This window comes from Podarcis vaucheri (assembly GCF_965113315.1).
Source record: "Podarcis vaucheri genome assembly, chromosome: 16".
In the NCBI taxonomy this organism is placed as follows: domain Eukaryota; kingdom Metazoa; phylum Chordata; class Lepidosauria; order Squamata; family Lacertidae; genus Podarcis; species Podarcis vaucheri.
Window position 1 is genome coordinate 26,997,949 of NC_138754.1, and position 27,650 is coordinate 27,025,598.

General features: G+C 45.3%; 2 protein-coding genes across 3 annotated transcripts; one reads left to right on the forward strand and one right to left on the reverse strand.

The window, feature by feature from the left end:
• Positions 1-2,134: 2,134 nt before the first annotated feature.
• On the reverse strand, positions 2,135-8,312 carry LOC309521114 (protein CUSTOS). The gene is made up of 6 exons (XM_082203459.1): positions 8,038-8,312; positions 7,353-7,398; positions 5,744-5,842; positions 4,774-4,847; positions 3,447-3,540; positions 2,135-3,037 (listed from the first exon to the last, which is right to left on the reverse strand). The coding sequence occupies exons 1-6, from the start codon at positions 8,177-8,179 to the stop codon at positions 2,686-2,688; spliced, it is 807 nt and encodes a 268-aa protein (XP_082059585.1). The 5' UTR covers positions 8,180-8,312; the 3' UTR covers positions 2,135-2,685.
• A 743-nt stretch (positions 8,313-9,055) lies between these two features.
• On the forward strand, positions 9,056-27,344 carry RNF185 (ring finger protein 185). Of its 2 annotated transcripts, none has more exons than XM_082203516.1 (7): positions 9,056-9,319; positions 15,262-15,476; positions 17,153-17,171; positions 18,427-18,539; positions 20,450-20,504; positions 22,542-22,659; positions 24,398-27,344. In XM_082203516.1, the coding sequence occupies exons 2-7, from the start codon at positions 15,304-15,306 to the stop codon at positions 24,493-24,495; spliced, it is 576 nt and encodes a 191-aa protein (XP_082059642.1). In that variant the 5' UTR covers positions 9,056-9,319; positions 15,262-15,303; the 3' UTR covers positions 24,496-27,344. The 2 variants fall into 2 exon arrangements, with proteins under 2 accessions (XP_082059642.1, XP_082059643.1); XM_082203517.1 differs by lacking the exon at positions 9,056-9,319 and adding an exon at positions 12,228-12,352.
• Positions 27,345-27,650: the final 306 nt, after the last annotated feature.

The window sequence follows — 27,650 nt, forward strand, 5'->3', positions numbered from 1 at the left end:
CATAGGTTCAACCATTCTGTACACGCTACAGTAAAACTGTAGCTGCAGCAGACACTAACTGGAACGTCAGAAACATTTGTGAACTCAGCTGCACACTTCCTTCTGACGGCCCTCAAGCAAGGACACTTTCAGCAGTCATTTCAGCACCAGAAGCTTAAGTAGCCGCTTCTGCATGCCTGGCAACTGCAGCCAAAATTACACCATGGAGCTCATGGTCAGAAATATCCCTGAGACCCACAGACAAGTAAATGAAATCTTCAAAGAGGATAACAAGAGAGGATTCACTTACAGTTTCCAAATTCCAAAAGGATGTTATAGATGATAAGTCCAAATTATTAAAGAAGGCGTATAATATACTTTTGGAATGGGAAACTAAAGATGAAGAAGTTAAATCAGTAAGGATTAAGTGGGCACAGGATATAGGTCACAATATACCGTACAATTTGAGGATTGGATAAGGCTTTGGAAAGTGAATTTGAAATTTACGGATTGTATATTGTTGAAAGAGAACTATATGAAGATGATGTATAGGTGGTATGTGACACCAACAAAATGGGCAAAAATGTATAAAACAGAATAAACGAACTGTTGGAGATGTAAAGAAGGGGAAGGTACATTTTACCATATGTGGTGGGATGAAGAAGAAGAAGAAGAAGAGTTTGGATTTGATATCCCGCCTTTCACTCCCCTTCAGGAGTCTCAAAGCGGCTAACAATCTCCTTTCCCTTCCTCCCCCACAACAAACACTCTGTGAGGTGAGTGAGGCTGAGAGACTTCACAGAAGTGTGACTGGCCCAAGGTCACCCAGCAGCTGCATGTGGAGGAGAGGAGACGCGAACCCGGTTACCCAGATTACGTGACTACCGCTCTTAACCACTACACCACACTGGCTCTCGACGGGATTGCAAGATTATTTTTAAAAAATGGGAAATGATATAAAATGAATTGAAAAAAATGTTTAAAATAACATTTGTAAAAAACCAGAAGCTTTTCTGTTAGATATTTTAGGACAAGAGCTGCCGAAAGAAAAACTGACATTATTCATGTATGCTACAACAGCAGCAAGAATCTTAATGGCACAAAACTGGAAGACTGGAGAAATACCATCAAAAGAACAATGTCAAGAAAAGTTGATGAACTATGCAGAGTTGGCAAAGTTAATGGATAAGCTGCATGAAAAGGACAATAGTGATTTTGAAAAAGAATGGGAACCTTTTACAACATATTTGCAGAAACAACAAAAAAACGGACCTGCTGGCAGGATTTAAATAAACATTTACAACTTTATTTACAGAGATCAAGAAATTTAACAATGTGACAACATAGTACTATATACAAACAGCAGAATGTAACATTTGATGTAATAAACCAGAAATGGAAGGCGAGGGAAGTCAATAGGGAGGGGGGAAATTGGAAAATGAATGTTATTGATATTGAATATTTGTTATGAGAAAAAGAAAATCATTAAAAATTATTATTATTGTTTTAAAAAAGAAATATCCCTGAGACGACATTACAGGGGGGATGGAATCAGTCTGCATCAAACTGTGACATGCCTGGCAGGAAGGCACCCATCCATTGCCATTATCAGTGTTTGACGAGGACGACCTCTGTTCAGCCTGCCCACCAAGTTGATCATAGCCCACTGGCCACATGGGGCAGCTGAGCTGAGCAGGGGCCTGATGAACTTCTTGGTTTTGTGGCTTGAGAATATAAAAGTAGAGAGTTTTGTTGAGCACTTGGGAGAACTGTATCCATGGCTAGTGGGTGTCAGTATATGGAAACATCACAGCTGCAGACAGCCAGATTGTTGACATCACATGATGCGGCTATCTGTGGGAAAGAATTTCCCCGGACGTTCACAGGCTGGATAAGTCTTTGTGAAGAGTGTACCGTATTTTTTGCACCATAACACTCACTTTTTTCCTCCTAGAAAGTAAGGGGAAATGTCTGTGCGTGTTATGGAGGAAATGCCTACGGGTGGCATGCCTACGGATTTTCCTCCTCTAAAAACTATGTGCGTGTTATGGTCGGGTGTGTGTTATAGAGCGAAAAATATGGTAATTTGAAACCTTCCGACTGCGCATGCTCAGGAAGTTTGTCAGACTTGCTAGAAGAACTGAACTGAAAGGACGTGTTTTTCTCTAGTGCTGTAGACAGAAATAAAAGAATGTAAATAGACGTTTCTGTCTGTCTCCTTTTCCCTGCTAGGGAAGAAGCAGGAAAAGGGGGTGTGCATTTTACCCACTCTTGGGAAAATGTCGCCTCTCAATATCTCCCTGGTCTGTCCGGGAAGTCAGCCAGAGGAGGTTACCGGTGAGCAAGCTCCGAGGACAGTGAGAGGGGCCAGCCTCTGTGGAGGGGGCTTGCAAACCGACAGTGGGCAGCCTGGGAGGTCACAAGCTGAGCAGGCCCAAGAAAAAAAGATGGGACCCAGGAGAGTCATCCACGGATGTCTTTTCCACCCACTGCCCACCTGAGCACTCCAGTAAGCAGCTCCAACAAGTCCTCATCCTCTGTAACATGGGGAGTTTCCCCTGCGTTTTTACACGGCAGAGAGTGCCAAACTAAGTTCTTTGATTCCATAAAATATAAAATTCAACAACTGTGTTTCCTTAAATGCAGGCCAGACCAATCAAGAGCCACATCAGGTAACTCTTCCTAGTACCAAGTGTCTGTAAAACATCACTCCATCCTTATTTCCGCTTTCCCCCTTTTCTTCTTCTTCTTCCTCTTCATCACCGCCATATCCTCTGTACTCGCGTTCTCTCCTCTCCTGCTTGCTCCATCGAAGCCCGAGGGCCCCTCAGTCCTATGATGTGCTCCTTCTCTGGCCTCCTGCTCATTACTGTTCTCTCCATTCACTTTTGCCTTCTTTTTCCTCCTCTTCTTCTTCTGGCTGGGCTCCGTGGCCGGGCAGTGGTGGTCCTGGCTGGAATTCTGGAGCGCCGCTGGGAGGCCGCTATGTTTCAGGATGTCTGCTGCTGTCACCGTGGCTTCCTGGCACCTCTGCCATTCTTCGTCACTGTCCGGCTCGCTGGAAAGAGTTACAAGCAAAACGGTGGTAGAGTTAAACCCTTGGAATTCGCTGCTGCAATATGTGGCAGTGGCCACCAACTTAAGATGGCTTTAAAAAGAGGATCAGACCAATTCACGGAGAAGAGGGGTATGGATGGCTACCAGCCATGCTTATTATAAATTAATCACTATCGACACACCTGGGAATCCCAAGTGGTGGGGAAGGGAGGGGGTAGCCTTGGGAGCATCGCAAGGGTCAGACACAGCGGGGTGGGTGGCCTGGGATCCCCACCCCCTGCTGCAGCATGTGTAAAATGCTGGACCTCCCCATCAGGGATGAGTCCTGCCATCAGCTGCAGCCTCCAAGCCAGCTGCCTGGCTGGCCAGCTCCACCTCTGACATGCACACCTGTCAGAGCAGCATCTCACCTGGAGCTGCAGTACCACTGTCGCTGCCTTCCCACAGCCTGAGGTTCTGGCTCCCCACAGTCTCCTGGCACTGATGAGGAGAAGAGGCGGAAGCCTAAGACATTGGAAGAAAAGCGGGGAAGTTATTAGGGCACCTTCTGTGTTGGGGTCAGACCAGGACCGCATATCCAAAGGGCATGTAGGAGTACAAGTTCTCCAACCCAGCTAGGCATTTTGTGTTTTCGTTTTGTATTTTTGTGCTGTGAGCCACCCTGCGATCTTTGGATGAAGGACAGTATATAAAGTTAATAAATAATAATAATAATAATAATAATAATAATAATAATAATAAAGTCTAGTGTCATACCTCGGGTTAAAGACGCTTCAGGTTGAGCGTTTTCAGGTTGCATTCCGTGGCAACCCAGAAGTAATGGAAAGGGTTACTTCTGGGTTTCGCCACTCGCGCAAGCGCAGATGCTCAAAATGACGTCACGCGCATGAGCAGAAGTGGCAAATTGCGACCTGCAGACACGGGTTGCGTTCTGCTCAGGATGCGCACGGGGCTCCGGAACAGATCCCGTTCACATCCAGAGGTACCACTGTATTGGAGCGAGAGGCTGGGAGTGCAAGTGGGCCTCGCTCTGTTGACCAGCAGGGCAGCAGGTATGGCTTCTCGGAATTCTACCAGGCCTCACCAAACCTGTCAATCTGCCTGTCAATCTGAGAGCCTGGTGTTGCATATACCTATCCCTTACTGTGCCTGAAGAGTGTTCCACAGAGTACTGTGTTTGCCATCAGAGGCCAAGTCTTCTGTGGCATGGAGGGTGGTGGCACAGAACTGGCCTTTTCGGTGGTGGCTCCCGACCTCGGGAATGGTCTTACCAGGGAAGAATGCCTGGTGCCATTGTTGTCTGTCTTTAGGCAACAGGCAAGAAGGCACTTGTTTACCAAGCCTTTTAAATTTTTGATTGGGAAGGTACTTAACGAGATTTGTGCTCATCCTTTAACTGGGGCAGGAAAGGAATTGTTCTTTTAAAATATATTGCTGGGTTAGTATTTTAGTTTGGTGGTATTGTTGTTTTCCTACTTGGTTTTAATGTATTAGTTCTTTCTATTTTTATTGTGGAAGTTGCTTTGAGACACCCAACTACAAAAATGTGACTAATAAACACAAAAACCTAACAATAAAATATTTGAGGTTTGAGGATACGCAGCCTCAGGCCCCAAGGTCCTTGCTTCAAACTCCAGAGTTCCTGACACAGCAAATTTAGCATGCACAAACACACAGAACCAAAGAAACACTTAAGTTGGTGTAAAGCGTTTTAGATTATGCAGAGAACCCACTCACCATCATCTTCAGTCTCTGAGCACTGCAGATTGTCCTGTGCAGGTCCTGGAGAATGCTTCAAAATAGTAATGGAGCTAAAAGAAAGAATTACAATTGCACAACGAGAAGGGAAACCAGGGGTCGTGTTAAAATACTGGCATGACACAAATCATACAGCAAGCTTAGGAGACTCCTCAGTTGGTTGGCTAGACAATCTGGTAATCATTTGCTGGTCCAGATTCCCAGTTTTCATTATCATGCTTGTTTTTTGTTTTTGTTTTTAAAGAAGCAAGTCTTTAGCTCTGATTCCTGCATTGCAGGGGGTTGGACTAGATGTCCCTTTGGATCCCTTCCAGCTCTGTAATTCTATGATTGTAAAACCAGAGCTGAAATGTGCAGGCATTATTCCACCCACCTGCTTTGGGGAAACTCCCTGCTGCAGTCAGCTAGGATTGACCAGGAAGCAGCAATAATACCCACAGAGACAGTAAATTCTAGATGTAGTCACAGCTGCCCAGAGATTGAACTCCCTGGTTTCTTTCATAGCTATTTTTCCCTCTCACCTGGAGTGGAAGTAATTTTTTAGTCCAGGATTTTAGTATGCCTGTGACTACATGACCTGCCCCTCCCTTCCTCCCTCAAACAAAAGTAAAAAAAGACAGGGGTTTATGTTCTAAGACAGGTGCTTTTATTTAATTTTACAAAGTTGCTTTTTTAAAAAACCTTCTTATTTGTTCCTTAAGTATGCTAGTTATCCATGACCTGGATGACTGAAGTGCATTAAACTTGGGGCTGGCTTTGAAAATGATTTTAAAAATTCATGGTCATGCTATGCCAGTGCTTTACCATCTGCCTTTAATCTGGAGCACTGGATGTGTCCTTAAGAATTCTTGCACCAAAGCAATTTCTACTTAGAACTCTCCAAAAATATGAATTTTATCTGAGGGAAGGGCTCAAGGAGCATCAATGTCACACCTTTGAGAACATATACCTGTCCAAAATTGCTCCCAATTTCTTTGCAACATGAGCTCGGAATTCTGGAGTGGTCTGCAGCTCATTCCCATCCTGCCCGTGATCGGAGACCTTCTCTCTGTTTAAAGAGAACAAACTACTAAATTATCTTGGAAGTTTGTAGCAAACAGTTCCCTTTGCCTTGAAAAGAAGAAGCTGGAATCAGATCCTGAAAACTGTAATGAGCCAGCCAGAGGGCTGTGCAGTATGAAAGATCTGGGTTATGGCCTCAGTGCGAATGCCAAGCAGAGAGGCCAAAGTATGAAAGATCTGGGTTATGGCCTCAGTGCGAATGCCAAGCAGAGAGGCCAAAGACCTTATATAAACACATTTGGCACCAATTCAGGTTGTCTAATACACGACATGGAGGTATCAGAAACAGACTTATACCGTATTTTTCGCCCTATAGGACGTACTTTTTCCGATCCAAAAATGAAGGGGAAATGTGGGTGCGTCCTACGGGGCGAATGCAGGCTTTCACTGAAGCCTGGAGAGCGAGAGGGGTTGGTGCGCACCGACCCCTCTCGCTCTCCGGGCTTCAGGAGAGCCCCAGCGCCAGCCCCACAAGGTCGGGGGACAGAGGGAGGCGGAACGCCGCCATCCCGCTGTCTCCCGAAGTGGTTTGGAGGCTGACGGCGGGGAGAAGAGCGCTTCTCCCCGCTGCCTGCCCCACCACTCCGGGGACAACAGGGAGACGCAGCGCGTCTCCAGGCTGTCCCCGGACCTGATCTCAAGGTGGGCGGCAGGGAGAAGAGCACTTCTCTCCGCTGCCTGCTCCACCACTCCGGGGACAGCAGGGAGACGCAGCGCGTCTCCCCACTGTCCCCGGACCTGATCTCAAGGCGGGCGGCGGGGAGAAGAGCGCTTCTCCCCGCTGCCTGCCCCACAAGCTCCAGGGACAGCTGGGAGACGCAGCGCGTCTCCCCCCTGTCCCGGGACCTGATCTGAAGGTGGGAGACGGGGAGAAGAGCGCTTCTCCCCGCTGCCTGCTCCACAAACGCCTGGGGGGGGAATAAAATTGTTTTTCTTTATTTCCCCTCCAAAAAACTTGATGCGTCCTATGGGCCGGTGCGTCCTATGGGGCGAAAAATACGGTAACTCACCTAGGGTTTTTTTGTTTTTGTTTTAAGATCCAGGTAAGTACAATCCTGCTATCCTACCCCTGTGCTGGGTAAATTGGAGAAAAGCATAATTAAACCTAGAATTATGACCAGCTTTCTGGCAGAGCACTCAGGGATGCATTTAGACTAGCATGCCTGGTGAGAGCCTCTTGGGGCTAAAACATGTCAAAAAGAATGGAAAAGGTTGTAGAATAGAGTGTTCCCTTGTTCTGAGTGTTTTATTTATTATATTTATATATATTATATTTATTATATTTCTTTATCCTCAATAAAAACTTTATTACCAGGGGTTCTGGGGGTTCTTGACTTTGCACAATTTTGCCTTTGCGTGCAGACCCCTGGAACCAAACTTTCACATAAGTGGCAGGCCAAATGTACTACATGATTCTTATGGCTATGTAGCTCAAATTTTAGTTTCTAGTAGAACAGAACACAACGCTCAGTAAACTTTCAAAAAAGCAAAGTTACCTGATGCTAGGTTCAGCGGATGGCAACTTGCTCTTCTTAAAGTTACCTGCAAAAAGTTAACAATTAGGCCCAACACGGAAGCGACGTTAGTTCAGATTCATGAGCGAGCCCTTTACAAAAGCAGTTTACAAAAATAATGGTGCAATAAAATTATTAGCAAAAGCAATTATTAAAAAAATTAAAATCAGCAACAAACTAAAAACACATCAGCATTCTAGGTATTTAGGTAGGCTTGCCTAAATGAAAATGTTCTTAGCAGGTGTCGAAGAGTAAGAATACAGTGATATTCCAAAGCGTAAGTGCTGCTAGAAGACTGATTTTTGACAGATTTTTGTTGGTGCTGCAAAAAAGCATCAAAATCTTTGTGGATCATTTTTCTGAGTCACGTGCCTCGTGCCAATTGATTTTATAGGCTTCTTATCCATCAAGCTAAGGCAGGCATATGTGGCCGTTCACTTTTGGAGACCCCAGCCTTCATCAACCGCAGTCAGGGATGACAGGGGTTGCAGTCCAAGGAAGCTGCAGGTTCCCCATTCCTGGTTTTAAGAGATCAACTTGATACTGTACAGCCCTATTTCTGCCACACACAAAAATGGGTTTCCTGCAGGGCTTTTTTGGGATGGGTAAAGTTTCTATCTAAAGGTAGGAAGGTGCTAGCAGGCCTGCCGCTCAGGGCTCTCCCTACCGCCTTTGGGCACCAGCAGGGCCGCTGCTGCTGCTCGCTGCAGCACCGGGTCCCAGGCAGCCTCCCGGAGGCGCCCCAAATCCTCCTCCTCGCTGCTGCTGCTGCTGCCTCTCCTGGTAGCCGACATGATGGAAATCCCCATGGTCGCAGTGCATCCTGGGGGCTGTGGTCCAGACCTCGTGGCTCAGCCCTTCCCTAGCCCGGTGCCCTCGGAATTGGACTACAACTCCCAGTAGCATAGCCAGATGATACTGGGTCCGATTGGAGGATTACTGTGCTGCCTGGGGCTGATGGGAGATGTAGTCCAAAACTGTTGAATGGAGAAAACGACCCTAAATGTCTTCATTGGGCTTACACCACAAGTTAGTCTGCACATCTTAATTCAGCCAAAATTTAATTTTATTAAACCTTTTGGAATAGAATCATAGAAGGGCTGGTCAGCATATGTGTGGAATACAGAACACAGAACGCTTAATTCACCGTCAGAGAGTGATAAGAAAAATAACAAAGAAAGGCGGGTTTGGCTTAATTTATATTATACATAAGCCCTGCTGTTAGCTTTAGATCGTCCATCCATCACATAGGTGGCCTTCTCCTCAGTCTTTTGAAATTGTAAGGTTTCCATACTGACACTGCTTTTCTCCACTGGCCTGAGACGCCTCATCACAGGTCTTGCATATGTCCATCTCAACTTCGCAGACTTGGCTACACATAAATTTCAATATATTTGTCTCACCCAGTTATTAGTTTAATGATATTACTATAACATGGCACATTCCATGGCATGCTGTGTTGCTCTTACGCTGCTAAGGCTTGCCCAAACAAAAATGTATAGCAGGCGTCAGAAACAGCAGCAGCACTTCATCAAGAGGCAGGGAGTTCCGAAGTGCAAATGCTGCCACACCGTGTCATGAATCCTTCATTCTCCTCCTCCTCGTCGTCTATTTCCATACATTAAAGTGACGTGGCCCTGGGCTCGGCCCCACCTTTCTCACAGAGCTAGGCCCGGGCTCCGAGGAAGCAGCCGCCTCCGTAGAGCGGCGGGCCTTTTGGCAGGCGGAACCTTTGTCGCGGCTGCCTCCGGGGCCGTAGGGAGAGCCCTCGCGCTGGGGGACGGCGTGTGCCCTTGGGATAAGGGACCCCCTTTCCTGTTGTGGGGCCGGGCTTCCGGCTAGGGGAAGAAATCAGGTGACAGTTGCCGTTCGGGCGGAGGTGGAGTTCGAGAGAGCGAAGGGCCGCGAGCGGCGGAAGGCGCCAGCCGGAGGAGCCCGCGCCGACTCCGGTGAGAGCCCCGCAGGAGGCAAAGGGGGAGGCCCCCCGAGGTCGGCGAAGGGGGAGCTTGACCTTGGCCGGGCCGGGGGCCTGTCAGGAGAGAATTCCCGCCTTGGGAGCAGGTGCCGGGGCTCCGTCTCGCCTCCTGCTCTCTGTGGGGTGGGGGGTATAGGGGTCGAGGCTGCTGGTCAGGCTCGGTACGTTGCCTTTCATCATCCCCTCATGTACAGTGGTACCTCAGGTTACATACGCTTCAGGTTTCAGACTCCGCTAACCCAGAAATAGTGCTTCAGGTTAAGAACTTTGCTTCAGGATGAGAACAGAAATCGCACAGTGGCGGTGCAGCAGCAGCAGGAGGCCCCATTAGCTAAAGTGGTGCTTCAGGTTAAGAACAGTTTCAGGTTAAGTACGGACCTCCGGTATGAATTAAGTACTTAACCCGAGGTACCACTGTAAAGGGGGGGGGGGACTCGTCTGGCTGACCGCTGTTGGAAACGGAATACTGGAATCTCCATGGATCCCAGCTTGGCCCAATCCAGCTGGGTAGGGAGGGAGAGCCTATCAGTGGGAGGATAGCCGAATACAGCCTTATTTCCACCAACGTTATTGTTGTTGTTGTAGCCGAATACTGTGGAGCCTTATTCTCCCCAACGTTGTTGTTGTTGTAGCTGAACAGAACCTTATTTTCCCCAACATTATTACAGTGGTACCTTGGGTTAAGAACTTAATTCGTTCTGGAGGTCAGTTCTTAACCTGAAACTGTTCTTAACCTGAGGTTCGACTTTAGCTAATGGGGCCTCCCACTGCCACCGCACGACTTCGGTTCTCATCCTGAAGCAAATTTCTTAACCTGAGGTACTATTTCTGGGTTAGCGGAGTTTATAACCTGAAGCGCCTGTAACCTGAAGTGTCTGTAACCCGAGGTACCACTGTATTGCTATTATTTATTATATCCTACCTTTTCTCCAAGGAGCTCTTAAGTGTCTGGCACGTTCCTCCCCTTGTCCATTTTATCCTTGCAACAACTCTGTGAGGCCTAGGTTAGGACTAGAGCAAGGGTGTCAAACTCAAATTCATCGGGGGCCGCATCAGCAGTTTGGTCACCCTCAAAGGGCCGGTTGTATCTGTAGGACTATGTAAAGGACATGTAAAGTGGAGGTTTCCCGTGTAGAACGGCCGGCGCCGCTAGAGGGCAGACATTCTCTGGCTTGTAGGCTGCCGCGCATGCGCTGAAGAGGCGGCTTTCTTGTGTCAAAAAAACAACAAAAAAAAAACGAGAATAAAAGGTGAAGGCTGGCGGCCGGCGGCGGCTACACGGGCCACATGACGAGGTCTGGCGGGCCGGATTCGGCCCGCGGGCCTTGTGTTTGGCACCCGTGGACTAGAGAGACAGTGACTGGCCCAAGGTCTCCCAGTGAGTTTCATGGCTGTGGTGGGATTTGAACCTTAGTCTCTCTCCCAGGTCCTGGTCCAACACTGTAGCTGCTGTGGTATACTGGCTGTCTTATGCCGAAGACTTGGCATGTTTGCACTGTGGCTTTTATTTGTTTCGTAGAATCTATATACTGTTTGATTGTAAAAAAAAAGGGGTGGAAATGCTTGAAAGCAGTTTACTCTCTTTCTCTTCATATATAATGATTGTTAAAAACAACTGCTTAAAACATTTAAAAATAAAACCATTGAAAAACTAAAAACAGATTAAAAGTCACACAAAATCTTCACACTTGAGATGTCATTCTTTTTGGACCCTCTTTATTTCTGTGATTGTAAATGGTCTGCAACAGGAATTGCAGGATTTGATGCATTCAAGGAGGAGGAGAGGTCTGCAGACATTTATTGGCCATGGTAGCAAATTGGAACCGTCATGTTCAGGGACAGTATCTACCTCTGAATATCAGTTGCTATAGGGTATGGGGGATGGGCTGTCAACTTCAAGATCTTTTAAAAAACACACTTTGCTGGTATTTAGGAAAGTGCACACCTTCATATCCTTTCTGAAAGTACCAAGGTGACCATGTTTGAAAGCAGGATACTGGACTAGATGAACCAACAGCCCAGCACACTACCTCTTTTACTTTTTATTATTATTATTTTTAAATAATTTTTATTAACCGGCCAATCAAATCAAATTAAATCACATCACATGAATTCCGAATTACAAAGCCGGATTTTAAATTTTGTTGGGGGGGGGACCCATATTTCAAGATCTTTTACTTTTTAAACTTTAAAATGTACTTCTTGCCTTGTAGTGCAGAGTGAGGAAGAGAGGTGTCCCTCCCCACTCACTGCATTCTTGTGGTGATCAGTTACAGGGAGGCCTAAAAAACCCAAAGATTTTGGGATTCAGAATAGTGTGTAGACTTCCATGTTATCAGACTGAAGTGTTTTTTCCTGCAGTTTTCCCTCTTGGGTCTGTGCATCACTTGGGTATTCTCTGATTGTAGAGTGGCTAATAAATTCTGAAATAAAATAGAATAGAGTAGCAGCTTGGAAAATGAACCCTCTTCTTGTAATGAACAGATTACAACATTAAAAGACTAGCGATATATCCAGCACAATGTAACCAAGCCAGAATTGCTGTCAGTATGCTTTTTAATGGCATGTAGCTTTCAGTTCTAAACTTTTAAAAGGCTTGTTTTTTGTCTGTTTCCCAAAGACTCCATTTCCCCCTGTATCAAGCCGTATAGGCAAAAAATTGCTGTTATCTTGAATCTCTCGGGTCGCCCCAAGCCTTTACATCTTGGTGCAGGCATAGTGCAAGGCTCTTAACTGATACATGAAAAATACTGAGTGAACTGGACTTACTTAATTCCATTCAATTAGTGTTGTTCATTGTTAAGATTGTTTATAAATTCTGCGTAAGTGCTGGTGATTTATTCCTATGTGTTTCTTCATTTTTATCCATTCAAAACCAGAGCATTTTGCAAAGACTGCTGGTAAAAGCTGCATTTGACTTGTGGACTTTTCTGATGTTGTTCCTCTATTCTTCTTCAAGAATGGCCTTTGTGTGTCTCAGTTAAATGGCACAAATATTTTCCCAAAAGTAAGTGCCATTGAGTTCAGCAGGGTTTACTCCCAATTAGTTGCATAGGATGGTGGCTGCCTTTTTAAAACAACCACCACCACCATGCTTGGGCATGTGCAGATAATGACCTTACTTTGTTGTTTCAAGAATCTGTCTGGCTCGGGAGACAATGGAGGAGTGTGCCTTTAAGGGTGAAGTCAAAAGACTTTACTATAAATGTATTAATGCAGAACTATTCCAGACATGGAGATAATTTACATGCATGATCTAACAGGTTAAATTGGATGTATATTTTTTCCAGAATAAAGGAATAATGCATGCTAAATGTTTTCTTAGGAACTAGATTCAGGTAGGTAGCCGTGTTGGTCTGACGCAGTCGAAATACATAAAAAAAATAAACAAATTATCCAGTGGCATCTTAGAGACCAACTAAGTTTGTTCTTGGTATAAGCTTTCATGTGCACACAAAAGCTTATACCAAGAACAAACTTAATTGGTCTCTACGGTGCTACTGGACAATGTTTTTATTTTCTTAGGAACTAGTGTGTTAAGAGCGTGAAACGAAATGAACATCTGTGCAGGAGATCATATTGAGGTGATCTAGGCAGCCCCTCCCAAAGTTATCCAGTAATCCAGTCTGGAAAAATGCTTTGGGTCCCTAATGTTCAGCCCTGCAAAGAGACAAATAAATATTTGAAAAATCATGTGTGTCAAAATACGAAATTTAGCTGCCTGGATGAGTGACCACCTGAGATTTTCCCAACCCTATTCCACAGGCATTGATTTTGTTTTGTTTTTGATGTTAGCTTGTTTGCTTCTAGTGAGCTGTGCATAATTAATTCAAAAGATTTTGTAGTCACAGATGACCAGACTTTGTTACAATGCTTATACAATATTTTATTTAAAGACTATTTAAATAAAAATCATAAACATATTTACTATGGAGTAAGTCCATTGAACAAACTGGGGTTACTTCCAAATAAGCACAGATAGGATTGTGCTGTCAAAGTGGCTTGAAGGCTCAGGATAGCTGAGAATTGCAAAACTGGAGCAAAGGTCCAAGGCAGTATAGTAGAATGGGAAATAGAGCCTCAAGAAGTCAACATGTAAACCAAGGTGTATGTATATCCTGGGTGCAGACACCTATATAAAAGGGTAACGTCCAGATTAGATAACTTCTCTCCAAAGCAGGAAACCACTAGAATGTTCATAAGCTTGCAGCTTAATGTTTCATGAGAACTGTCCGGCTTAATAAAGGTGTGTGTGTGTTTTGCCACTTTTTTTCATTTGAAATGCATGCATGATTTTACTAGCAGTGGCTGAACCACTGAAAAATCTGTAGAGCTCAGAAGCTGCATCTATTAAAGCTTGCTAGCTGATTGCAAGGCTGCCCTTTGGGAGCCCCCTGCAAAATGATGTAACTGAATGAAAAGAGTTCTGTTGAAATAGGTGCCTCCTCTTTCCCACTTGACAAGTTCTGGTGATGTGGGCATTAAGCTGCTCTGGACCCACTGTGGAGCTGCGTTCCCCTATGCAAAAAGCACCATTTCACAGGAGCCAAGTGGCGATGCGGATAAGGTCCCGGTTCAGTACTTGTGCTTTCTCCTTTGGCGTTTTTGCAAGGAAAGGAAGCAGAGAGGGGCTGAATTTGCTTCAGGTAAGCGAGGCAAAATGATAAGATAGCAGGGAGGGGATTCTGTTTTTGGAAGAGCCGCATAGTGTATTAAGACGGGGGTCCCCTTGTGTAAGAAGTGGACTTCTCAGCTGCTTACACACTGCTGGGTTTTACAAGTGCTGTAAGCTTTAATTAGTAGGGTAATCTACGAAAGTTTGATTAGTCATTTGCCAGCAGATAAATTATAATTGGTGAGCTGAGTTTTCAAGAACACCCATGTTTATTGATGTTTTGGTTTGTTGACGTGGCAGGAATGAGAGGGAGAACCTTTCTTTGAACAATGAGTGGGAGGGTCCTGTTTGTTAAATTCCAGGTTGTGTTTTCTTTGATACCATTGAATTTTAATAAATTCATTGAGTAGTTTGTTAAAGAGTAAATGATTCCTCAGTTTAAATTGCTGTCATTTTTTTCATGCATAAAACATGGAGCTGCCAGATGAAATCAATTATTTTGTCTAATTGTTGGTGGTTGTTTTTAGCTTTTGAATGTTAGGGTGGATGTTGTTGCAATAAGTGGACCAGTATATTGCTTTTACACCCTGAGTTGTAGACATATGGTGGCTTGTCTGTGGATTTTGTTAAGTTGGAAATGAAGGATCTTAAGATTAATTGAATGAATACAAATTGAGAAAGGTTTTTTTTTTTTTAGCATATTCTGTTTAATTCTCAAAGGTGTTCTGCTGTGTATCCATGCATCTTTGTTAAACCCATCCCCAGATTTAGCTGTGCCAAGCCCACTGGGAAGTGCCACGAATTAAAAAACCAAAAAAGGCTTTGGATGTATTAATATTATCATGCACTGAACTTCAGGGAGTGTTTGTAAACTGCTATGCTAAATGTTGTGGGGCTCGGTTAAAAGAAACAAGCAGGGAACTCACTGGGAGGCCTAGAGATTGCTTTGGTCCCATCAGTGCCAGTCATGAGGGTATATTAAAACCAGGTTGTTGCTCAGCTTGCCCAAGATTTCTCTGGACTACGATAAAAAATGGCCTGAGGGCTTTCACTGTACAAAAATAAACACTATAGAGTATTATTTTCTTCAATCTGGTGCCCTCCAGGTGTTTGTACTTCAGCACCAGCCAGCCCAGCTTTACTCCAAAACCTGTGAAGGATGCCAGGTTGGAGACATACGGTAGTGCCACCATCTCCTCCTTGGGTCTGAATTAGGGAAATAATATAAAGGCGTCCCCTAAATTCTTTCTTTCTTTCTTTCTTTCTTTCTTTCTTTCTTTCTTTCTTTCTTTCTTTCTCAGAGTTCAATTGCATTAAAAATTTCCTGACTGAGTGTGACAAGAATGGCCAGCAAAGGGCCAGCAGCTTCTACCTCCACCGAAAGCAACAATGCTGGCGGGACCAGTGGCAACAGCAGCAGCGGGGACGGGGCAAGCCAGGACAGCACTTTCGAGTGCAACATCTGTTTGGATACGGCCAAGGATGCTGTGATCAGCCTATGCGGGCACCTCTTCTGGTCAGTATCCTGGTGCTCTTGGCCAATTGTTCATCTGCTTTCTACGCCAAGCTCTTGAGTTGCCTACATAAATGTTAGAAAAGTTTGTGTGGGTGTTTTTTTTTAAAAGACCCCCTCAAACAAATACTGCTTCTCCACTCCCACTCCTGTGTGTGCCCCTCACTCGTCTCTCTCCTTGGCAGTGCCCCTGCCAGCCAGGTGTCTGTTGGGAAGTTCAGTTCCCCACATCTGGCTCTTTGCATTCTTCCCATGGGAATGAATGGCAGCTGTTTAATCCCATGAGGGTGTATGAAAGGGGTGCAGTTGTGGGCACAGTGACGCCAGGCGTGCTAGGATCAGGCCCCTGCTGTGGTCTGGGATGCACTTGTTCATGGAACTCAATGAGAGCCACTGTAAGACCTGCTTTCCTAGTGCCACACCTTTACCTGGAGAGCCCTGCCCTCAGTGCTGTGGTAAACCTTGAGCGTGGCAGAGCCTGGGGACTGGCATGAGTGCAGTTTTGCTGTTTTACGTATTTGATTGTGAATGTATAAACTGTTTAATATAGAATGCCTTAAGTGGTGAATGAATGTGTATTCAAACATGTATGATAAAATCGGCCATAAGACAAAGCGGCTATGGAAAAATCATCATTATTCTTGTTCTTATTGGGAACATAACTTCCATTGTCCCTGAACACTGGCTAAGTCGTCGTATGGAGGGGACGCCAGGTTGAGGAAGGCCTTTCCACAGCGCTGGTGAGAAGCCAGTTCTAGATGCTGACACGCCTGTGCGGAAACAACTTTCAGCCCAAAATACCCTCGTGTGGTCCTGTTAGTTCATGCTCCATTTGCATACTCCAGTTTCACTGTGTTGGGTTCTTCTTTTTCTGAGGCTGCTTGAATGTAAAGCTCAGCTGCCTCTAGGTAAAGTTGGGGTGATTCTCTCCACCCCTCTGCCTCGTGCCCATTTCAGAGTGTGTGCCCAGGACAGCTGTATAAGCCAGATTTTCCTTCTCCCTCCATTCCTATCATTACTTAAGATAAAATAATGCATGAACAGGAATTTCTGATGCACTGGGGAAATCTGCAGGCTGGCCATCTGCCACCTGAGTGCAATGCAGGAATGCTAAAGAACCCCTGACAGACTTCCACCAAACCTCTGTTTAAAAACCTCCAGTGAAGGAGAGTCCATCACCTTCCGAAGGCGCCTGTTCCACTATCGAACAGCCCTTATTGCCAGAAAGTTCTTCCTAATGTTTACTTGGTCTAACCTTCCTTGTAATTTGAATCCATTGGATCTGGTCCCACCCTCTGGAACAGGATAATGCAAGCTTGCTTCATCTTCCATGCAACATTGCGACAGCACTTTAGATATTTGAAGATGGCTTTCATATCATATCTCAGTCTTATCCAGGCTAACCATATCCAACTCCCTCAACTGCATAAGGCTTGGTACTACCTAGAAGAGAAGCAAATTGTATTATCTGGAAGTGAAGCAATTTTTTTTAAAAAAAACACCCCTAGCTGCTTTCTTACTTAAATATTATTGTTTTAATACCCAACTGTGGAACCGGCAGGGCTGGATTCCAGTCTACTGCTTGCTCAGTGTATTTTGATCTCTCTCCTTTTCTCCTCCTGCCTCCACCGCTGCTCTCCTCCTGCCCTGTGAACAAATCATTCTGGGATTCTCAACAGTTGGCCTTGTTTACACCAGGTAAGGCAGCTTTTCTTTTGCTTTGTCTTTCATCAGCTCCTCTTGCTCAGTCAACCCCTCAGCTCTCTGGGGGAACTGAGAAGGTGCAATATCCCTTTCAGTTTCTAAATGGTGCCTGTGCACCAGAGATCTCTAGGGCAACCCAATCTGCTAATAACCGTTTGCATGCAATAGTTTGTAATCTGCAGCTTTTTCTGTGGGACTGATTGTTCTTTGTTGGAAGCTTCTATTGGTTTCAGTGAGATGGCACAGATAAATAATAAGTATCTGCGAGGTGGCTGAGTGTTCAGAGCACTTTTGTACATTCTCTTGGTGCAACAGCTCTGTAAAGGTAGGTCAGTATAAATATGAAAATGGGGTTACGTCAGTGTCACCTGCTTTTGTCACTGGCAAAAGTGAGGAGTTTCCATCTCTGTGCCCTGCACCAACTTCCAAATACTGGGGTGGGAGAGGCCATATGTTAGTGTGCAGCTTAAAGGCCTGAGCCAAGAGTTGTGGCCTGTTGTATGTTAAGGGATGCCGAGGAAAAAGTGTGGGTCAGGCCACAAAAGTGATAGAAGAGTCTGCATGCCACACAATAGCCTTTGTCAACCTGGGGCCCTCCAGATGCTGTAGATTCCAGGTCCCACTGGCCTAAGCCAGCACAGCTGTACAATGCTGGGGAGTTGAAGTACATGCTGGCTGAAATGAAGGTGTTTTAGAGTGAAATATCTAAAGGGAGCCAGATTGGGAAATTGCTGCCACAGAACCATGCAGTAAAAATGGTCCCAAAGTGCTGAGAGCATGAGAAGATGTTTGGCAGTGGCGGAGAGGCGGAGATGATTCCTTGTGCCCAGAAGATTTTGTGAATGGCACATGCGATGACACTTAGCATATGCTTTCGGTGGTGGTGTTATGATTCTGATTCGTTAATGTATTTAAATCCCACCTTTCTCCCAAATTTGATTCAAGGAGACTTATAGCATTTTACAAACCTCGTTCTAAAACACAAAGGGATGAAAACAAACTAGTTAAAAACCATATTTAAAATAAAATAAATCACATTCAGAACCAGCATTAAAATACTGATTGGACCTCGTTTCCAAAGGCCTTTCTGAACAGGGAGGTCTTTGGCTGCTGATGGAAAGATAGTAAGGAAGGAGTCAGACTAGCCTCTCTAGGAAGGGAATTGCACAATAGGGAGTCCTGTGTGCTTCATGCAAGGCACATCTCTAGTCTCTTGCTCAGGTTTGTTCGTTCTTTCCTGCCTTTTCAGTGGTTAGAGACCAGGCCCAATCGGCAGGTGTGTCCTGTATGTAAAGCAGGTATCAGCCGCGACAAGGTCATCCCACTTTATGGAAGGGGCAGCACCGGACAGCAGGACCCCAGGTAAGAATGTTGGAAGCTATTTCCTACAGCTGTAGGGGTGTGGAACCTGCGGTCTTCCAGCTGTTGCTGAACTACAGCTCCCACTGGCCCGCAGGAAGCATGGCCAATGGTCAGGAATGATGGGAGTTGTAATTCAGCAACATCAGGAGAGCCAAAGGTGCCCCATGCCTGTGTTACAAAAACAGCCTTTCTTTTGTGGGAGCCACAAGCCCTTATGGAGTGGGATTTGCAGAAGTGAACGTGGTGTGTTTAGCTGATATTGTTGCCAAATGCCTGCAAAGCCTTCACCCATCTGTAGTCTTATCTTTTAAAATCTCCCTGCTTGAACTGTCTGTAGCAGTGGTTCCCAAACCCTTTTGGGCTGCCACCCCCTTGGTTCCATAAACTCATCCCCAATGCCCCCTAGTGTACTACACTATTTAAAAAAGCATTATACAGAATGGCGCTTTGCATAACCCACTAAGGAAGATAATAACACCGTCAATTTGAGAACAACAACAATTAATTAATCCAAAATCCAATTAAAACTATTTAGCTTAATTTGTTAACATGTGGAAATAATTTGAGCTGGAATTGGAGCATTTGCCTGTGTACGAGAACTTCGCTATTCCCCTTCACAGCGGGCTGATAGACAAGGCTGATTAGAGCATGAGAACTGGGCAACACTGTTCATGAAAATGCATTTGAGATCCTGAGTGTTTCTAAGGATTTAGAATTATGCAATGTGGATCTGTAGGAATAAGTAACTTGAGCTGCTCTTTAAAAGAAACCAGTCTGATAACATCAGCCCCAATAGGCACATCAGTGCAAAAGACATTTCATTATGCTATGAAGCATTGCTGTAAACTGTAAAAGTGGCAGTGAAAAGTGTTGTGACTCATATACTAGACTATCAAACGTTCTCAATTCCTGCCTGGCAGGGGGCTGGACTAGATGAGCCTTGGGGTCCCTTCCAATTCTACAATTCTGTGATTCCTTAACTGCGAGAAGTGAGGTTACAGGAAACCAGGCAGAGAGCCTTCTCGGATGGAACACCCATCAGATGTCAAGGAGATAAATAACTATACAACTTTTAGAAGACATCTGAAGACAGCCCTGTATCGAGAAGTTTTTAATGTTTGATTGTGTTTTTATGTGTGTTGGAAGCCTCTCAGAGTGACTGGGGCAACCCAGCTAGATGGGTGGTGTATATTATTATTATTATTATTATTATTATTATTATTATTATTATTATTACCAGCTTATTGAAGTCTGATAGTCATTTGCAGCTCCATCACCCAGCTGCTGCCCCCTTGCCTCAAATACAAAGGTTCAACCCTTGGCATTTCCAGTTAAAGCTGGGGAAAGATTCCTTCCTGAAACTCTGGAGATCTGATGTCAGTCAGGGTAGGCAATACTGAGTTGGATGGGTCAGTGGGCTGACTCAGTATAGTGTCGGGCTGTCACTCAGTGGTAGAACACCTGCTTTGCAGACAAAAAGTCCCAGGTTCAATCCCCAGTGGCCTTTCCAGGGAGGGCTGGGAAAATACTTCCTGCCTTTAACCCCGAAGAGCTGCTGCCAGTCAGAGTAGACCGTAGTGAGCTAGGTGGAGCAATGGTCTAACTTGATGTCAAGTAGCTTCCTATATTCCACTATTGTGAAAGGTCTCCACCCTCTTACAGTCTGTGGTGGTCACACTGATGCAACACTCTGTCTCTCTCTCTCTCAAATAATAATGATAAGAGTTTCAACACAGGCCAGCAATTAAAGAGGAAGATAGGCATGGAAACACCTCTTCAGCTACCCCACCCCCTATGGCTGGAATGCAGTGGAAGGAAAGAAAGGAACTTTTGGGTCCAGGTGGTGTTCATCAGGTCCCAGAGTTGACCAGAGCTGGGCTGGGCTTGACTGAATGAATTGTCTCTTGCAGAGAGAAGACACCACCACGGCCTCAAGGCCAGAGACCTGAGCCGGAAAACAGAGGGGTGAGTAAGCTACGATTTGCAGCCTTTGGGGGTTACTTCTGTATCTCCCAGAAGTACAAATGAGACAAAAAGGCATATTGCTCACCCTTAGGGCTATGAAGTGCAACGTACAAGCTTAAACCAAAGCATCAGAACAGCCTTGTTCTGTCTGGTGCCTTCCAGATGTCTTGGACTACAGCTCCTATCAGCCCCAGCCAGGAGACAGTAGTCTGGGTGACCTGCCACTCTCCCATACTTTTCCTCGGGTTGGAGAATGATTTTCCTTCTCCTCTGGGCCCCTGTTGGCCCCTTGTACATTCTTTTAGCCCTGTGGTCAGGAACCTCCAGCCCGTGGACCTAATTTGGCCCATGAGGCTGTTTTCTCTCAAGCCACACCCATCCGCCTCACATGTCATAATATATTGCATTGGGTGTGGAGCAAGTAAAAATACAGTCACAAAGAAACCACTGGAAGCCTTAAAATGTGCTCTGAATAGTTTCTTGGCAAGCACAGTTCTTAAACTCAGTGTCACTGGGATTGATTCTGCTTGAGAGCTCCCAACCAGAGGTCCTGAACAAAGCCGATTCCTGCCAAAAGTGGGACTTGAAGACAGCACTGATCACCTGTCCCACTCTTCCTCGTCTTCACAACAATCCTGTGAGGTGGGTTAAGCAGAGAGAGTAAATGGCCAGAGGTCACTCAGTGAGCCTCATGGCTGAACAATGGTTTGAACCCTGGCCTCCTAAGGTCTCTTAGTTTGATTCTGTAAACACTGCACCACACTGGCTCTCAGTAATCATGTTTCCTTTTTGTAGGATTTTATAAAAATGTGGATTTTGAAAGCCTGTGGGGACTGTGTATGTAAACAGCCTCTGATTATAGTTGGTCTCCAACAAGTCTGTGCTACTGGGGAATGAAGATTGATATGTGTAAACATACAGTGTGTGTAGACATGGGGGTTATAAATAGTGTGGGGTTGAGAGATATTGGACAGGCTGCAGAATTTCCTAGCATGAAGATGGGGAGCACGCCTGACCTGATGAAATAATTGCATTTTTCCATGCAAGGCAGCTTGGAGCCTCCAGGGTCTACCTGTGGGCCTCATTGCTTCAAACAAACAGCTCTGTTGGGTGTCATTAAGAAGCCTTTTTCTTTTCTCCGCACTCCCTGCAGAGTTGGTGGTGCCTTATTAAATCAGCAGCTGAACTTGAGAGCACCTTTTTAGCAGATGCTGCTGCCAGCACTAAGACTGCTGGAGCAAAAAGGCCTTGCTTGCATTCTGCTCTACTGGCATGGCCTTGAGGATCAGCACAGAATGCCCCGTCTCTGATCAGGTGGCTAGCAGCTGGTAGCACAAGCCATGTGGCCTGTCCCACGCGAAGAGAGAGAGGCTCAGCTGTGGCAAGTTCTCTCATTGGACTGCAATTCCCATCAACCCCAGCCAGCATATGTGATGCTGAGGCTGATGGGAATTGTAGTCCAAGACTATTTGGAAGGCTCCAGGTTGTGGAAGGCTGGTGTAATCCTGGTACAACATTTCCCACATTCTTGATAGGTGTGTCACACTTATTTTCTGGATCTAAATTGGAAACAAACTCCTTCACCTCGAAAAGGATTCCTTTCAGACTGTAGTAAGGAGGAAAGGAGCTGGGTCCCTATGTTTCTGCCTGTGTTGTGGCTTCTCTTGGCAGGCCTTGTAATTTATAAAGATGCAAAGAGATAATGGTCTCTAAGAGCAGGTGTCTTGCTGCATCTCTGCCTCAGAAGTGACAGGGCAATCCAGACGTCCCCATCAGAGGCTAAGTGGAAAGAGGCGAGAGCAGGAAATTGTGCAGAGATACAGTGAGCAGGCTCTTCTTTGAGGGGACAGTTTGGGCTCATGAGAGAGGTGCGGGTGTGTGTGAGTGGGTGGGTGGGTGGGTGTGTAAATCATGGCACACAGCCAGGGGCCAGTCATAGTAAATCATAGAGAAGGCAAACAGGTCAGCATTTCACTTCATAAACTAGCATGCTTGGAAGGTTTCATTATTCCCTCCCCCATTTGTGGTTCTTCCCAGGGCTTCCAGGGTTTTGGGTTTGGCGATGGAGGCTTTCAAATGTCGTTTGGAATTGGGGCATTTCCTTTTGGTATATTCGCTACAGCATTCAACATAAACGACGGTCGGCCTCCCCCAGGTAAGGAGCACTTTCGAATAAAAAAAACCCTAGCAAGCCAGCAAATCATTGGTTGCACTCACCATAATTATAGGACTGGCAGATCAAAAAAAAGCTGGCACCTGTCTATTGTACTTACGTTGCTGTTTGTGTAACCAGGGCTAAGTCCTGATGTTTCATTTGTTTAGAACCCTTTAAATATAGATAAGCTATTCTGTTTTTAAAACTTCAATCAGATGAGTGCTGCTTATCTTCTGTTCCATTTTTGTTTTGCTTTTTAAGTACAAAGTGAGAACAATACATTCCTGCTTAGCAGTTCACCCTTGAAGTGATTCTCACTGGTAGTTTGTAAGGAACAGCCTCCAAGCTGATTAGCATCAGTGCTCTCTATATGGAGTAAAACCAGTTGAGTCACTTTCGGTGGCCCTGAATCCTGAGCAGGCCCCCTCCTTTGTGCATGAGCCAAAGCCTTTGACATAACTTTGGGGCTTTGGTGGCCCTTGACGTAAATGTATTTCATGTCCACCACCAAATATATTAAGTTTCCTGTCTCTTATGTTAAGATTTGAAAGCAAATCTGAAAACCCTTTTGGGTTTGTACTACTTAAGAATTAATTTTTTACTCTGCCATTTGCTAACAGAGACTTCTTAAAACCAACGCTTTCAACTTGAAATGTGCTGGGTGTTTTCAGTGACAGGCGCGCTATCCTTACTTGATCACCTTTCTGCTTTTTTCATGGACACTGCGGCTGTTGCCTTGTCCTTCTTAGCTCTGGCTATATGCAGGGAGTCACAACAATACAAGATGTGGGGATATTACTAGTAAAGGGACCCCTGACCATTAGGTCCAGTCGTGGCTGACTCTGGGGTTGCGGTGCTCATCTTGCTTTATTGGCCGAGGGAGCCGGCGTACAGCTTCCGGGTCATGTGGCCAGCATGACTAAGCCACTTCTGGCGAACCAGAGCAGCACATGGAAACACCGTTTACCTTCCCGCCAGAGCGTTACCTATTTATCTACTTGCACTTTGACATGCTTTCAAACTGCTAGGTTGGCAGGAGCAGGGACCAAGCAATGGGAGCTCACCCCATTGTGGGGATTCGAACCGCCGACCTTCTGATCGGCAAGTCCTAGGCTATGTGGTTTAACCCACAGTGCCACCCGCGTCCCAGTAGGGGATATCACTATTATTATTAATTTTTTAAAAATCACAGGCTGACTTTCTGAGCAAAGCTCCCCAGGGTGGCTTATGTAATATACATTTCCAGAATGTAACAGCAGTGCAAAATGCAACGTTTCAGCAAATTCTGAGCCACTATAAAAGTGAAATGATCCAGCAATAATAAAACACGTACACAACCCAGAACCAAAACAACCCGGTTTATCCATTTCACAGAGCAAAAATATAATGTATCGTTTGGTGAAACAGGATCTTCAGAGCCTTTTCAGAGGCCTGCAGTGTGCTAATCTTTTGAATGTTGACAGGCAGCAAACTGCAGATCAAGGGTGCTCCCACTTAAAAGGCCCTGTCACCCCTGCCATTTTCACTAACTGAGGCCATGAGCAAATGAGGAAGGCTGCCATTGTTGATATGGGTTCAAGCAATCCTTTAGATAACTTGGGACAGTTGAAATGGTCTAGGGAAGTCTTATAATGAAGATGCAGAATGGCGGCTGATTCCATGCTTTTCTGCTATTGGATCTGGAAATACACTGCTTTTGTTTGCTGAGAGAGGTTCCCTTTTCTTTCTGTCTTCCCAGCGGTTCCAGGGACTCCCCAGTATGTGGACGAACAGTTCCTGTCCCGCCTCTTCCTGTTTGTGGCCCTGGTGATCATGTTCTGGCTCTTGATCGCTTAACCTTGCCCTGTATTGTACCATGGTTTGTGGGGCTCCGAACTGGTCACAGACGACTGCTTCTTCTTCTCCGTGCCCCACTGCCAGCCTCTCGGTGTCTGGTTCCATAGCTCATGGGCTCCCGCAAGCCCCGATGTCTGCTGCAGTGGGAGGAGGACTCTTGCTTATTACGCCAGAGTAAATGGAATTAAAGGTCTCTCTTTAAAAGCATTCTAAAGTCCAGCCATGTGTCACGCAACAGGTAACTGGCTAAGGCTGTGAACCTAGCTTTGAGCTCCACATGCCAAGAGGGAGCATTGTTTGAAATCATGTGCCAAGCCGTTAAACCAGGTGCTGGCCCTGGAGGGAGAGTGGGTGGCAAGGCCAGGCATGGAAACACTTGCCCTGTTTCTCAGATGAGCCTTGCAACCCAACAGCAGTGAAGGGAAGGAGATCAATGGACCGACTGCTTCAGAATCCAGTTGCATAGATTGACCGAAACCCAACTTGCTCCTGGAAATTGTCTTCTTATGTGAGTACAACTTGGGAAGACCATCAGGCGGCAGGTGAGGTCACCTTAGGAGTATTCTCTTCCTGCTGTTTCCCACCTGGCTGACCTTTTCCCAGGGATATTTAAAATAAGTTAAGGGATAAGAGACTCTCTCACCCTGAAACAATAAAATACCTAAACTTCCTGGAACCAGGTGGGGCAGGTTCTCTCATCTCAGGGCTGGGGGTGGGGATGTTGGACACCAGAGGGGTCCCCTCTGGGCTTGTTGCACAGCACACTTCCGCATGGATGAAAGCAGTGTTGTTTTCCTAAAACTTGTATAACAGCTTTCAGCTCTTAATTTGGATATAGAGAGTTCTGGTTACTGTAGTCATTGACACTCACTTGCTCCTTCCTGAGATGAATCCAAAATTGTCGTCTCCCCGTCCCCCAACTTCTTGGAATGGTTAGTTTGGGAAAAGTGGAGGACAATCTTCTTTTGAGCATTTTGTTCTTCCCCCATAAGAGTTTCTGCATAGTGAGAATAACAGCCTAACTTGGGGGCTTGTTCTCAAGCTCCAAGGGGCCATTCGTTAGTGTGTGAGCTTTTTCCGATGACCAAAGATAATATTTTGAAGGGTCGATCATGAGCATGAGCCAGCAGGAAGCTCTCCTACACAAGCCCCATTGAAACAAATCAGAGCTATGCTCCGGTTTCCACCTTTCCTGGCCTTGTCTCTCCATATGTTGTAGTCCAGGAGTGGGGGGACCTGCGGCCCCTCTTAGCCACAATGCATATCACCAATGGCCAGGGATGATGGGAATTCTTGTTCAACAGCATCTGGAGAGCCAAGGGTTCCCCACATTTGTAATCCAAAATCTCAGGAGAGCACCAGGTTGGGGGAGCTGTCTTCTTCGTTTCAGTGGGACCCACATGGAAGAGTATCCCACTTAAATGAACTATTTACACAAGGGATTCCTTTGCAGGAGTGGAAGAAGCCTGGGAATGTTGCTTTAAAACTGTTGCTGCTGAATCCTGGGAGATTCACAGGACCAAAAATGAACCTTCCTCACTCCCTGACCTCACACTTTCTTGTAAATCTAAGGGTCTCTTCCCAAAGACTCCTGGGTTTCTCTCTCGTTTTGCAATGCTTTTGATCTCGTTTTTTTCTCCCTACTCCTTTCCCAATTTCTGTAGCAGCAATTTTTTATGAGTTGCTGAACAAATCACAGCCAGCAATACTGAAAAGAACAAATTGCATAAGGGGGCTTCTTTTTTTTGACTAAGGTCTGATAGCATAGTAAAAACCAGTCATTGCATTCCCAGTAGTCACAGTGAGAGCGTTTCCCTTTTTTAAAAATGTAAAATCCTTCTGTCAATGGTTTTCCAAAAAGTGCTCAAGGGCCTGTCAGCGACATAAAAAAGACTGTAACCTGTGCTGCCTCCTAGAACCTGCATATCTTAGATTTGTTTTGTTGGGGGGGAAGATGGTGCCACCTACTGTTGATAAGGTAAACTGAATACCATCATAATATATAAGGGATCTCTGGCATTTCCTTCTTTTTACAGTTCATTAAAATGAGAACCATGGAACTAAAGCTGCCCTTCTGAAAGCAATCTTGTTAAACGGTTTGCTGTAAAGCTTTTTTTTTAAAAAAAGAATAAAATCTGTGGCAATCGGGAAAGAAAATTGTTATGGATTTAAAATATTAAAGCAGATTTAACTTCCTTGGATGGACCTTTTAAACATGTGGAGTATTATAGTTTTGCCAGCTGCTACCTGAGCAGGAGGGGATCTGTCAACCAAGGTGACCACAAAAGTACCTAGCCTGATTCAGAAGGTGCTGGATTGGGGTGAGTCCCACTGATAATGGCTCATATGGGTTGTATATTTAATGTTCAAATGGTCCAGTCTCCATATTTTCCTGAAACGGCAAAGGGTCTTGTGGCACCTTAAAGACCAGCAAGTTTATTGTAGTGTAAGCTTTCATGGACTCTACGTCCCCACTCGGTTGCCTGCATCTGTTGGAGTTGTCTTGAATGGGGGCAGAAGATTTTGCAGTCTAGCCTGCTTTTAAAGGTGCCAGAAAAACACTCTGCTGTTTGGATTTCTGCATACAAACACGTCTTCCCCTCTGGAATGTCATATTTTACTTGCGGGTTTGAAATGGCCTCTGGAGTTCCCCTTTCCCCTGCTGTGTTTTTTTTTTTTTTTTTTTTTTGTATTTGTATTCTTTATCTCTCCCCCCCCCAAAAAAAAATCATGTATTGATTGTACTTGGCCTATGGTTAGCAAAAGATGGCACCACTGTGCAACACCATTGTGATTCACTAATTTTCACTGTTGTGAAAGTAATTTAGAATAAACACATTTTTATATTACCTTACGTCTGTGTGGAATTCTTCTCGTTACTGTCATTTAGTCATCTGCAGCCATAGGAATGTTGCTGAAGAGGCAAGTCAGCCATATTGTTTGAAGTAAAGGCTCTGCTTATACACCTTCTGATATTTGGGGTCTCTTAAGTCTAATCAGCATAATAATGTTGTTACTCATATGCAACTTGGTACTATCACAGTTGCCCCTGAGGGAACTTCAGAAGGGGTGGAGGTCTTGTGAATGAAATGATTTTGAGAGTGGGGTGAGTGGGGGAGTGAGAGCCCTTCAGCTTGATCAGGCCAAAAGGCCGA